Source organism: Phascolarctos cinereus, unplaced genomic scaffold (assembly GCF_003287225.1).
Source record: "Phascolarctos cinereus isolate Bilbo 61053 unplaced genomic scaffold, phaCin_HiC Scaffold_9;HRSCAF=440, whole genome shotgun sequence".
In the NCBI taxonomy this organism is placed as follows: domain Eukaryota; kingdom Metazoa; phylum Chordata; class Mammalia; order Diprotodontia; family Phascolarctidae; genus Phascolarctos; species Phascolarctos cinereus.
In genome coordinates, this window is record NW_027556402.1 from 262310402 (window position 1) to 262322533 (window position 12132).

Below are 12132 nucleotides of genomic sequence, written 5' to 3' on the forward strand. Positions count from 1 at the left end.
ACAAAACAGCTCTGTTTGTTAGGGCTCCTGGGAGCTCCCTGAGGGCAGGGCCTGTCTTCTGCCTCTTTTTGTCTCCCCTGGACTTGGCACAGCTGGGGACAAACAGTAGGTGCTCAATAAATGTTGAGTGATACACTGTTCAATGCTCTCCTTTGCAGGATAGTTGTTTTTTCTTTTTTTTCCCAGATTTTTGAAGGGTGAAGGGCAAACCAGGACCCTCCCCTTCCCACAAGGTAAGCTTCTGCGGCTCTCAGTCTCCCTAGGTTTCCCCAGCTGGTCCCCGGGTGGGGCGGGGCGTGCCGGGGGCTTCCTCTGGGCGAAGACTACAGTTCCCAGCATGCCTCGAGCCAGGGCATTTCCCCTCCCTCCCATGCTCTCTTTCCCGCGTGGCGTCAGGCGGTTGCCTGGCAACGCAGGGTGTTCCGGAAGCGGCGCTAGCGGGGCGGGGCGGGACTTCCGGAGCCGGGGCCGGGTTGCATCAGCTTGGGAGGCTCGAGGGCAAAGGGACCAGAGGGAATCCCGACGTGAAGCGGTGAAGGTTGGAGAAGAGCCGGGCCATGGCGGGAGCCGCGGGTGGCGAGCAAGGTGCGCGGGGCCGGGGGGAGGGGGTACCGAGGTACGTCCGGGGCGGGGAGGAGAGCGATCCCCGTGTCCGTCTGGAGGATCTCAGGAGCGAAAGCAGAGAGTGAGCCCCCTGTCCGTCTGGGGGATCACAGGAGCGAAGGCAGGGAGTGAGCCCCACGTCAGTCTGGGGGATCACAGGAGCGAAGGCAGGGAGTGAGCCCAGCTATCTGGGAGGTTCAGGGGAGAGAGGGCAGAGAATGAGCCCACCCCCACCATCTAGGTGGGTCACAGGAGCGAAGGCAGGGAGTGAGCCCCTTTCCTGCCCCTGGAGGTCTCAAGAGAGAGTCAGGCAGCATGTCCCCCCACACTCAGGGTCCCCTTCTCTTGGGGTCCCCCAGCATCCCCCATTCTCTAAGGGGCAGACAGGTGTTTGCCATATCCTTAAGTGTCACACCAGTCGTGTGAGGAAGTAGACCCATTTCAGAGATGGGAACACTGAGGCACACAGCTGGCAGGTTGGAGGGGGAGAGGGAGCCGAGCAGGCCCTGAGCTCACTAAGGCCAGAGATCCTGAGGAAGGGGGGAGGCACCCCGCTTCCCTCCCCACCCTGGAGCACAGGGGACAGGCAGACTTGGTGCTGGAGGAGGAACGCTTCCCAAGGCATCTCAAGAAAGTTCCTACCCTTCCTGGACCTCAGTTTATCCATCTGTACGATGAAGGCACCCAGCTGCCTGGTACCCTCTAATGGTTTCCCTGAGAGGAGGTGACCAGCGAGGGTGGCTTTGTCCTGCCCTTTCCCCACTCCAGCCTTGGGTCTCCTTATCCGTCTGTGAAGTGAAGACAGCAGATTCAAGGGTTCCTGTGACATCAGGGGAAGGAGGCATCCCCCTTGCCTCAGGCTGGGTGCTGCTGCTGAGATGCTGCCTCTGCCCCTGCCCCCGCCCCCCGCCCTGTGTGGAGGAGTGAGGCCACCAGCCCTCCTTGGTTGCACAGTCTGGGGCCAGGGGCTTGGAATGGGGGTCCACTTACAGTGTGCAGCAGAGACTCCTGAATACCACATTTGGGGTGAGCCCTGGGCCTTACAACATCTCACCTATAGGACCCCCACTGGGCCAGGGCCATCACCTCACACCAGGACTGCAGCCTAGCCCATCTGTCCAAAAACATGTGTGGGCGAGGCTGCTGGCTGAGGGCTGGGGATATAAAGAATAGAGGAGATATGCAAGCAGCTGTTTAGGCCCCAGAAGGAAGAGGGGCTGGGAAAGGCAATCTGGCTTCACTCTCTGGCTCTGAGACTCCAGGGGCTCCCTGTGGCCTCTAGTACCAGAGAGAAATGCTCTGCATGGCTTTTAAAGTGCTAGGGGAGACCGGTGAGTCGATGCCAGCACGCTGAGGGTGCCCAGGAGCCCCAGCGTGTGGGGGCCTGGGTATCCTGCCGGGTCTGCCGAGTGTGGGCCATCCGAAGGATGGATTCTGTCTAGGGCCGTGTTGGAGTCTGGGATTGAACTGCAGAACTGTTTGCGTGACCATCCATGGTCAGCAAGTGTCTACACCTGGGTCAGCGGGCAGGGACCCGGGTGAAGTTACAGCTGTGACCCCTGGTGTGACCTCTGCTCATCCCCTCTCCAGCCTTGGCTCTCAACCAGAATTACCTCGAAGGGAAGGCGAGTGTCTGCGCCGCCTTCCCAGAGGAGGGCTCATGGCATCCAGATCACAGAGCCATTAATAGAGCAACCCTGGCAAGGTCCTTTCCTTTGGGGCCTCAGTTTCTCCAAGTGTAAAAGGTGTGGTTGTGCTGAGTGGCCCTTTCCAGCCCTCACTGCCTCACCCACTCCTGGGTGGCTCCCAGCAATCAGCCAGTCAATGAACATTTATTAAGCACCTGCCTGTTATGAGCTATGCTTGGTTCCTGCCTTCAAGGAGTTTACAGTCGTACAAAGCAAGCCCTGGAATTAGGAAGGGCTGGGAAGGCTTCCTGGAGGAGGGGGCATTGTAGCTGGGACTGAAAGGAAGCTGGGGAGGGCAGGAGTCAGCTTGCCTCAGGCATGAGGACAACTGGAAGCCAATGGCCCTAGATAGAAGAGGATGTGCTAGGGAGTCTGCACAGGTGGGCCGAGCCCCCCCTTTCCCAAAGGGGAAGGTGAAGTGGGGGACGGATGACTGGCCTCCGTTCTGACCTAGAGCCCTGCGCTCCCTGGGGGGAAGAGAGGGGGAAATCTCTGCCCTCCCAGGGAACTATCACAATAATACCCATCCTGGGGGTGGTGTAGACCAGGGAGGTTCTAGGCAGGCTCCCTGGAGGAGGTGACCTAGGAGGCTGAATAGAAATTCCAGGGATGCCGAGCTTGGGTGGAGGAGAGGGCAGGCCCTGAGTGCCAGACCAGAGGCTTATGAGCTGGCTAGCACCACCTGATTCATGGGTCAGGAAGGACGCCTTGTAATGGATGGTATGGGGAAGCAGGTGGGTGGTAATGAGAGGACAGGGATGGCCTCACAGCAGCGCCACAAAGGGAGAGCCTCAGGTAACCCGTAAAAGCTCTCTCTGGTTGGCTTCATGAGTGCCCTCCCCATTCATTAACCGAAGTCTCCTGGGCCCAGCTTTATGGAGTGAAGCCCTGGAAAGTGGCGTGACCTAGCCAGAGCTTCCGGGTCAAGAGGGTGATCTCAGCCTTCTCGGCCCCTGGCACCCACTTAGGCTGCTGGCGGGCAGGCAGTGTGAGGGGGCTTTTGGACTATTCAGCCTCCCCTGGCTTCCCTGTGCCCTACTCTTTATTCTTTATTTGGAGCAAGAAGTCCCTGCCTGGGGTGGAACTGAGTTCAGGAGGATGGTTCCCACTGTAGTACAGGAGAAGCTAATGGGGTCCGGCCCTTTTGGTTATCGGGGAGACGCAGAACCGAGGGCCAAGTGGTTACCAAGAGGACCTGAGCTGTCCCAAGAGCTTGGGGTGGGGAGGGGCCAGGCTGCCATTGTGGGAGGCTGCTGTGGATAGAGTCCTGCACCCCATTGGCCCCTACCTGGGACCCAGGGATCCAGGCTCTCTGGTGAAGGGTGGTCTTCAGGAGTGAGCTCATCTGTAAAATGTGGATGGTAACAGGGTTGTTGTGAGGATCTGATGAGATCTGGCTTGTAAAGTGCCTGCATATGGAAAGCGCTGCATAACACGTTCATTCCCTTCCCTTCCCCTTTAAAAGCCACGCAGAGCATTTCTCTCTGGTACTAGAGCCCCTGGAGTCTCAGAGCCAGAGAGTGAAGCCAGATTGCCTTTCCCAGCCCCTCTTCCTTCTGGGGCCTAAATAGCTGCTTGCATATCTCCTCTATTCTTTATATCCCCAGCCCTCAGCCAGCAGCGTGGCCCACACACGTGTTTTGGACAGATGAGCTAGGCTGCAGTCCTGGTGTGAGGTGACGGCCTTGGCCCAGAAGGGGATGTGTAAGTAGAGAGAAGGGGTCCTATAGGTGAGATGTTGTGAGGGTAGAAATGGCCCTCTGGGGAGAGAGTGAGGGCTCAAGAGCGACACTGGACTTGTGGGTGCAGGGGGCTGTGAGGTGGGGCCTGGAAGCCTTGAAGCACCATGCCTGGAGCATCTGAGGAGAAGGAGGAGGAGAAAGAGGAGGAAGAGGGGGAAGAAGGAAGAGGGAAAAGGATGGAGAGGAAGGAGGTGCAGGGGGGAGGAGGGAGAAGGAGGAAGGAAGAGGAGGGGAACCTTGGTGGCACCGTGGGCCAGGGTTGCTGGCATGCCACGCTCTGGTCATGAGCAGTTCATTGGTTCCCTTCTGTTTCCATGAAGTTTTTGCATTCCTTTGCGATCTGAGTGGCCTAAGGGCCCATGTTACTGCTGGGCCCTTGTCTCTTCTGGTGGTGCCTGGCCTTTGTCACCGGTGGTAGTGTCTGTATGGAATTCCAGGAGGCCCTTTGCTGCCAGGGTGGTGTTGACTGGCCTCTGGGAAGGAGGGAAGCCTTTCGGCAGCGGGTGGGGAGGCTCTGGCCCCTCCAGTGACCTCTCCGGGGGGAGCTAGCCGAAGGGAGATGTTCCTTCTTTACCTTCTCTGGGCAGCCCTTTAAGCGGGAGCCAGTTAGCTTTCCCAGTGGACCCAGAAAGCTTGTGTTGGGGCACCACTAAGGAGTCCGACTGGGAAAGCCCTTCCAGAGCAAAGTCCAGAAGTGGATAAGACCGTCACCCTCCGGTAGGCCTTCCTTTGGAGTTGTGGTGAGTCACGGCTGTGCGTTTTACAGGAGGACAGAAGCACCCCAAGGCTTGTGGCAAAATTTAGGTTCCTCTTTAGGAGCAAACAAGCCCGGCTGGGCTGGACTGCTCGGTGAGGTTCGGCTGTGCTGTGGCACACCGTCAGAGTGGCACTGCCCACCAGGCTGCTGTTCAGTTTGACTGTGCTCTGAGTCAGAATTGACTGTGACCTGCTTTCAGTCTGTGGCCAGCACGTGGAAGCCAACCCACTCACGACAGTTTCCTCCAGATCGGCCGAGCTCCGCCTTCCTCCCCTGTGCTCAGTGATGGCTCTGTGATCTTGTTGGGGGGGTGGCTATGCTCTCCTGGCACCCCCATGGCATGGGGCCTGACCTCAGCTCGTCTGCTGATAGTATCACAATGTGGAAGGCAGTCCACGGCTCCCATTCAATTGCTCTAATTTGTGGATTCTGTATACCAGCCAAACTGGCTCGTGTCCCTTCCTCGAACCACTGTGCTCTCTCCTGGCCCCAGACCTGGAACGCTCCCACGCTCCTCCCCTCAGACTCTGGGAATCCCCTGCTCAGGGGCACCTGCCTTAGCAGGATCACTCCAGTCAGTCAGCGGGTCTCGATTAAGGGCACGGGTGGGTGCTGGGCCGTCAGCCCTGCTCACACTTTTGTGTTTGCTTCTCTTTTGCTGTCTCCTCTCCCCTGGTGCAGAATGGAAGCCCGTTGAGGGCAGGCCCTGTTTTTCAGCTTGTCTGTGTATCTCTCACATCCTGTGTAATGCTTTACATACACATGGCAGTTACGGCCTGTCGGACCGGTCGGGAAGAAATCTCCCTTTGGTGGGGGCCTGCAGCGCCACCCCGCAGTCACTCTCTTGTCCCTCCTGTTAGACATGCAGATTCTTCTTGCCATGTGCTGCAAGTCATAGGTGCTTTGAGATCCTCATCTTAAAGGCACTTTGCCAGAGCATTAGTGTGAGAAATAGCACCCAGGAAGTGGTTATTTGCACCCCTGACCCTGGGAGGTCCTTTCTAAATAACAATCATTGCTCGGTCGGGCTCCCCACAGCCACCTCTGGTCCCTGGGTTAAGTTCCTTCTCTACATTCCTCCGTCAGTCCAATAACGGGCTTGGTCCGGAGCGCCTCTTAGTTCCCCTCTTAGGCCTCTGTGGCCTCAGTGGTCTAGGCCTCTGTGGCTTGGGGTTTGCAGCTTGGACCTTTATCAGATATGCTGTGTCTGCCGTGGATTGCGCTAAGGGCATTTTGGTGACAGTTTAGATCCGCTTGTTGGGACAGCACCATGTGTGCTGGTGGGCGCTCACAGGTCTGAGCCCCGTGGCCACTGTTCTGGGAAGCAACGTGTTTGGAGAAGAGGCTGGTCATCCCCACTGACCGCCACGAGGGAGGGAGGGCCAGGCGCAGGAGGTGCCCAATAAATGCTTGGTGACGTGCCGTGGCTTAGGCAGCTGCCGCACGTCGCATTCGACAGGACTGGGCCCAGGCCAGGCAAGTCACTGCCACCTCAACTCACTCCTGTCACACCCTTAGAGACCCAGCTCTGGACCTTGGGCCCAAAGCCCTCCGAAGAGCAGCGTCCTCAGGGCCTCCTCGTGCCTGCTTTAGCTTGCCCCCACGGAGAACAAGCCACCACAGCACCCACAAGTGGCAGGTGGTCCAGGCCCTGCTACCTCAGCGTGTACAGCTACTGTGTGCCAGTGACCATGCTGACGCTGCAGATACAGAGAGAGGCAGAAGACAGTCTGAGCCCTCCAGGAGCCTTGTACACCGATGGGGGTCAGGAAAGGCTTCCCATGGAAGGTGGGATTTTAGCTGAAGGAAGCAGGTCCTTGACGCCACCCAGTGATTCAGCATCAGGAACGGCTAGAAATAGCATGAAAGGAAGCGCCTGACTGCGTGCGTGCTGGGGCCTCCCTCACCTGGCTGCTGTGTCCTCCCCCCAGCAGACTGCGAGCTCCCAGAGGGCAGGCCCGGCCTCTTCCTGGCCGTTTCTCTGCCCCGCACTGTGGACAGCCTAAGTGCTGCTGAGAAATGCTTTTTAGTCCAGCTGATTAAAGGCCAGACTAGCCTAACCCTAAATGTGCGCCGTGTTTTGCATCGTGCTGGTGGCACCTTGTTCGCCTTGACTTTGGCAGGCTCCTGGCCAAAAGCTATTTTAGCCTGTGGCTGTCTGCGGCGTCCTTGGGAGTGTGGCCCACGGGTTCTTTTCGCTCCGGCCGCTGTGCACCCAGCATAAATCAGGTGATGACGAGGCTGGCCGTGACCTTGGGCACATGGCTTCTTGGCCTCTTGTCTGTGACGAGACTTGGGAGAATGTAGGTGAAGTAGTGTGAACTCCGGGAATGGCCTTCATCTCTTCTGAAATGCAACCAAGCTATGGCTTTTAGCCTCTTGTCACGCCAGCAGTGGCGGATTGATTAAGCTCATCCATGTATGGATGGCAGGTTGAGGCCAAAGCAGGTTCCGTGGCTATAAGGATAAAAACAGTCCTGTTGGCCAAGGGAGTCCGTGCGGAAGCCCCCAGCCCCTGTCATGTGCCCTGGGCTTGGGAGCCTGTGCCAAAGCGCCGCCCTGCCTCGCCATGTACCGTTGGATGCAACTCAGTGACGTCTTAGCACCCACCCCAGAGGAGCTCACTTGGGGACCAGCTGTGTGCCTCTTAGCCCTGGGACTGGGATCCCGAAGGACGGCTGCCAGAGACTTCTTCACCAAGGAAACAAAGGCCTCCTAGGGTCTTTTTATTGAAAATGTGCTTTTTGGGCATAGAATACATGAGTGTTTAAGGGGGAAATTCTCTTCAGTGTGGACACACACCTGTACAGGAATGTGTCAGAATCAAGGGATGGTAACCCAGTGAGTCCCAGTATCTCTTGAGAGGCAGCTGGGGCTTCATCTCAGGTGTCTCCTGCAGAACTTAGCTCCATGCCGTGCACTTAATGAACTCTCATCTACAAGGAGGGAGGCAGGGGAGAGAGACAGAGAGACACAGAGATGCAGAGACAGAGAGAGAAAGAGACACAGAGACAGAGAGAGAGACACAGAGACAGAGAAAGAGACACAGAGACAGAAAGAGTGACAGAGACACAGAGATGCAGAGACAGAGAGAGAAAGAGACACAGAGACACAGAGACAGAGAGAGAAAGAGACACAGACAGAGAGACACAGAGACAGAGAAAGAGACACAGAGACAGAGAGACACAGAGATGCAGAGACAGAGAGAGCAAGAGACACAGAGACGCAGAGACAGAGAGAAAGAGAGATGCAGAGACAGAGAGAGACACACACAGAGACAGAGAGAGACACAGAGACAAAGAGAAAGAGAGACACAGAGACAGAGAGAGAAAGAGAGACAGACAGAGAGGGAGGAGGGAGTGAAGGAAGGAAGAGCAGGTTTACTTTACCTGTGTAAAACCACCATGCAAATTCTCACTAGTCTTAAAAACCATAGTGTTGGGAAGACTATTTCTGCCCATTATTTCTTGAAGGCCCCTTGGGAGTCAGTATCTTCCTTTTGCTGAAGTTGGCAACATCCCCTTGGAGGAGAGGAGGGAGGCGCTGAGATGCCTAGAGAGAGCTGGGGGCTTCCAGCGCCCACCCCTTCCTATCCGGGCCCTTGGCCCCTTTCTGCCTCCTCGGCTGTCCAAGGAAGGGCTCAGGCACAACCATCTCCAGGTGTTTTCTGCTTGAGGTCCTGTAAGCTTTTCAGAGTCGGGGTGAAGGGTTGGGGGCCTGGCCAGGGAACTAATGCCTGCTAAGGAGGCCCAGAGAGAATGAGGGAAGCCGGGGAGGAGATCAGGAGGCTGGACAGGCCCTAGAACAGTCCCAGGCTCTTCTGGAGCTTGTGCAGGACTTCCCATCGGCTTGTTGCCAGGAGAGTCACTGAACACCCAGGAATTCCTGCCCTGGGGAGAGTGAAAGTCCCTGAAGGGAGAGGGCCGAGGGCAGCTTTTCTGGGAGAGCCTCAGGCAGAGCTGTGGTTCCTCCCACACCCTGCCTTGGCCTCCCTGGACCCTCCCCCAGCTGGCCTGGAAGGAGTTTGCAGTCTTTTGGACACAGGGCTAAGGCCTTCAGCAGGCCTGCCTTTGGGCCGAAGGCAAGGACGTGCCCACTCAGCTCCTTTTTGAGCCGTTTGTGGGCTGCGGGACATGCGTTCCTGACTGATGTCTTGTCCCTCTGTTTTCACAGCTCCTGGCTACAGTTTTATTCTGAGCATTAGTGAAGAAGAGGCCAGGGTGAAGGCTTTGAATGAGTACCTCAGCACCCGTAGTTACCTGCAGGGCCACACCTTCTCCCAGGCAGATGTGGAAGCGTTCAGGCAGTTTACAGGCCCACCTGGGGACCAGCATTTCCACGTGGCCCGGTGGTTCAGGCACATCCACTCCCTGGCTGGCGGGAGCCCTGTCACGCAGGAGCCTTGTAGACTCCAAACAAGTGAGTAACACCGTGCGAGGAGGGGAAGCCAAGAGGCTCAGCCCTTCAGCCATTCAGACAGGCCTGTGCCAGGCTGGCTTTGGTCATTCTGGTTGTGTCTGTGTGCCTGGCACCCGAGGGGTCTGGGGCCCTGTCTGGGAGGCCTTCTCAGTCAGTATCAATGACATGTTTGCTTTGCATCACCTGGAGCCAAAGTCCCCTTGGAGGTGAGCCTGAGACTCCCACCCAGTCACTGGCTCAGGGAGGAGTGGCCCCTGTGTGGCTACCGTGGCATGATGGTGAGTGCCAAGATGGTGCTTTGGGCCATTGTGGGCACTGGCCAGATCCTGCCCCAGGCATCTGGAAGTTCTGAAATCCACCTCAGGGACAGCATGTCTCTAACACTGGGGAAGGCCTGGCGCCTCATCCCTTCAGGGTCCACGGAGGGTGGCTGAGCTGGAGAGCAGTGGGGACTTCTCCGTCTGCTGGCGCTATTGTGTTTACGCGTGGAACTTGGCTTTCCCTTGATCTCATTCTTGCTGCCCAGGCCTGGGTCCCACAGTGTGGCAGGTGTTTGAGACTATGTAAGGCTTAGGAGGTTGGGAATCCCCCCGCCAAGTCCATAACTGATAATCAGCTTCTGATGGAAGGTGGGGGGAGCGAGCATTCAGCGTAGTGAGCCACGTCGCTCTCTAGCTGTGTGACCCTGGACAAGTCACTCAGTATTTCCTCAGGGGTAAAGGGCAAGGTTAGCCAAGGTGATCTCTGAGGTCTGGCTCTGCCTGTCCTGACACAGTCTGGCTCGGTGACCTTTGGTTTCAGTGTGTGTCTGCTTATGTTTGGGAGTGCGCATGCTGGAAGGCCTCTGTGAGCTGGGTCCCCAAAGGAGAACGCCCAGTTAGTGGCGGGCGTCACGGGGATTTACCAAGATGTTTGAGACAGTCACGTTCTGTGCATCACCCAGGGCTGTGGCTCCTTCCTTGACTCATCTGTGATGACCACTGTGTATTTCATCTGTGGTCATTGTCCCCCTAGTGGCTGGCTCCGTCTTGTCTACACATTCTTCACGACTCCTTGGGACCCGGGCTCAGCTGTTGGCCCATCTCCATGTGGGGCTCTGCTTATAGGCCCTGTGGTGGCAGCCTGACAGCCCCCTCCCTGGCTCCCCAGCACCCAGGAGTCTGGCCTCACAGCCTCAAATTGAGATGGGGCCTGCCTCCCCCAGGGCACGGCAGTGGCTTTGAGCATCGTGAGCCTGGTATGTCTAATGAGGCCTCTCTGTCAGGAAGCACCTTTCATCTTAGGAGTTAGACACTGGACTTTTAATCTCCCAAGGGAGAAAGCGAGGTGGCCTGGCGTTAGGGCAGGGCTTGGCATGAAAGTCCCCATAATTACAGAGAGCATTTGGCCAATTCAATGAGGCCATTCAGAGTTAATAAGATGGTTAACGTTGGCCGAATTTGGGGACATAGGTTCTGTTTGGGGCCCGGGCTGCGGTTTCCTGGCTGAGCTTTCACAGCCGTGAGGAGCCCTGGTCAGAGGCACCAGGGCCTGGCAGCCTCTGGCTTCTCCAGGGGCATCCTGCTTTGCCCAGCAGGCCGCCTACCCCAAGTGGGCCCTCAGGGAAATACAGGCCTAGAGTCTTTCCTGTGAGGCAGATACCGACCCCTTGGGCGTGTGCATGAACACCATAGATTGGGGTTTTATCTATTGGGTTTCCTTAAGATGTTACCTAGGTCAGAACTCTGGGTGCCTGACCCATTCCCTCTTGTGCTTCCTGTCACCTGGCCTTGGGTTTGAAGCAGAAGGAAGAGCCCGAAGCCCTGCTCCCACAGAGGCCTTAGGAACAGGCTGCGTGCACGTAGAGCACCTGGGACGGTTCTGGGCGAGGCCAAGGTCCTATTGGGTCGGGTGGGCAGCAACTCGGGAAGTGGGTGGTCGGCATGCTCCATGCCCGCTAGGGCTGTTGGGAGACTGTGCTTCTTCAAGCCACTGTGTGGGACTTAATTACAAACCATCCCATCAGGGTCCGTAGCCTGATGATGTTGAGGTCACTTGGGTCCCTCCTGGGAACTCACTGAGGCTCCTGAGAGGGAGGAAGAAAGAGGTTCCCTGGCTAGCTTCACACAGACATGTGCAGACACACACATGCACACACACACACACGCGCGCACACACACACACACACACACACACACACACACACACACACACACACACATGCACATATGCCTTTGGCCCTTCCTCTCCTCTCTGCTTCATTATCATCCCCTGGATCCTTCCACCTGTGGGCCTACAAAACCATGGCAAAGGAATGAAGGAATGCATGAATGAATGAAGAAGCCTGGCCTGTGTGCCACGCTCTGTGGCCAGGCCTGGGTTTGCAAGTGCAAGATCCAGAGCTCTAAGTGCAGAACTCCTGACCCTTCCTTCATGGCCCTGTCGCTGAGGCTCCTTCTCTGGGCAGCAATCTGAGCTGCTCTGAACCTTGGACTCCTCATCTGGGGGGTGGGAGGGCTCGATCCTGCCCCGTGTCCTGGGCCCTGTTACACCTACAGGCTTTCCACAAATTTATTGAAGTTGGGGGTCCTTGTCTTTGGGTCACAGTCATTTACTCTCCACTCCCCTGACCAGGATAAATCTTCCCTTTGTCTGGAGTGTAGACGCTGCAGGGAGGAAGGAGGTCCTTTGTCCTCTCTGCTCAGCAACCCTGCAGGAAGTCTCCCTGCCGGTCTTGCCCTGGTCCCCCCCTTCTTCAGTCCTGTTCTTCGTGTGCCCAGCTTGCAGCTGCCTCACTGGTTTGTACATCACAGGAACTTAATAAATGTTTATTGACTTGAATTGACTTTCTAAAATGCTCCCAGAACTGAACTCCATGATCTGGGTGTGACTTGACAGGGGCAGAAGACAGTGACTCTCGCCTTCTTATTCCTGGAAGTTCCAA

General features: G+C 56.9%; 1 protein-coding gene across 2 annotated transcripts in view; it reads left to right on the forward strand.

Annotated features, from left to right (window-relative positions):
- The first annotated feature begins 450 nt into the window (after positions 1-450).
- CARS1 (cysteinyl-tRNA synthetase 1) overlaps positions 451-12132 on the forward strand; it is a 56430-nt gene continuing 44748 nt past the window's right edge. The window contains exons 1-2 of one of the 2 annotated variants that reach the window (XM_020970754.2): positions 451-585; positions 8964-9209. In XM_020970754.2, coding sequence (XP_020826413.1) covers positions 558-585; positions 8964-9209 — 274 coding nt within the window. In that variant the 5' untranslated portion in view covers positions 451-557. The remainder of the gene's footprint in view (positions 586-8963; positions 9210-12132) is intronic. The other variant, XM_020970755.2, reaches the window with a different exon arrangement.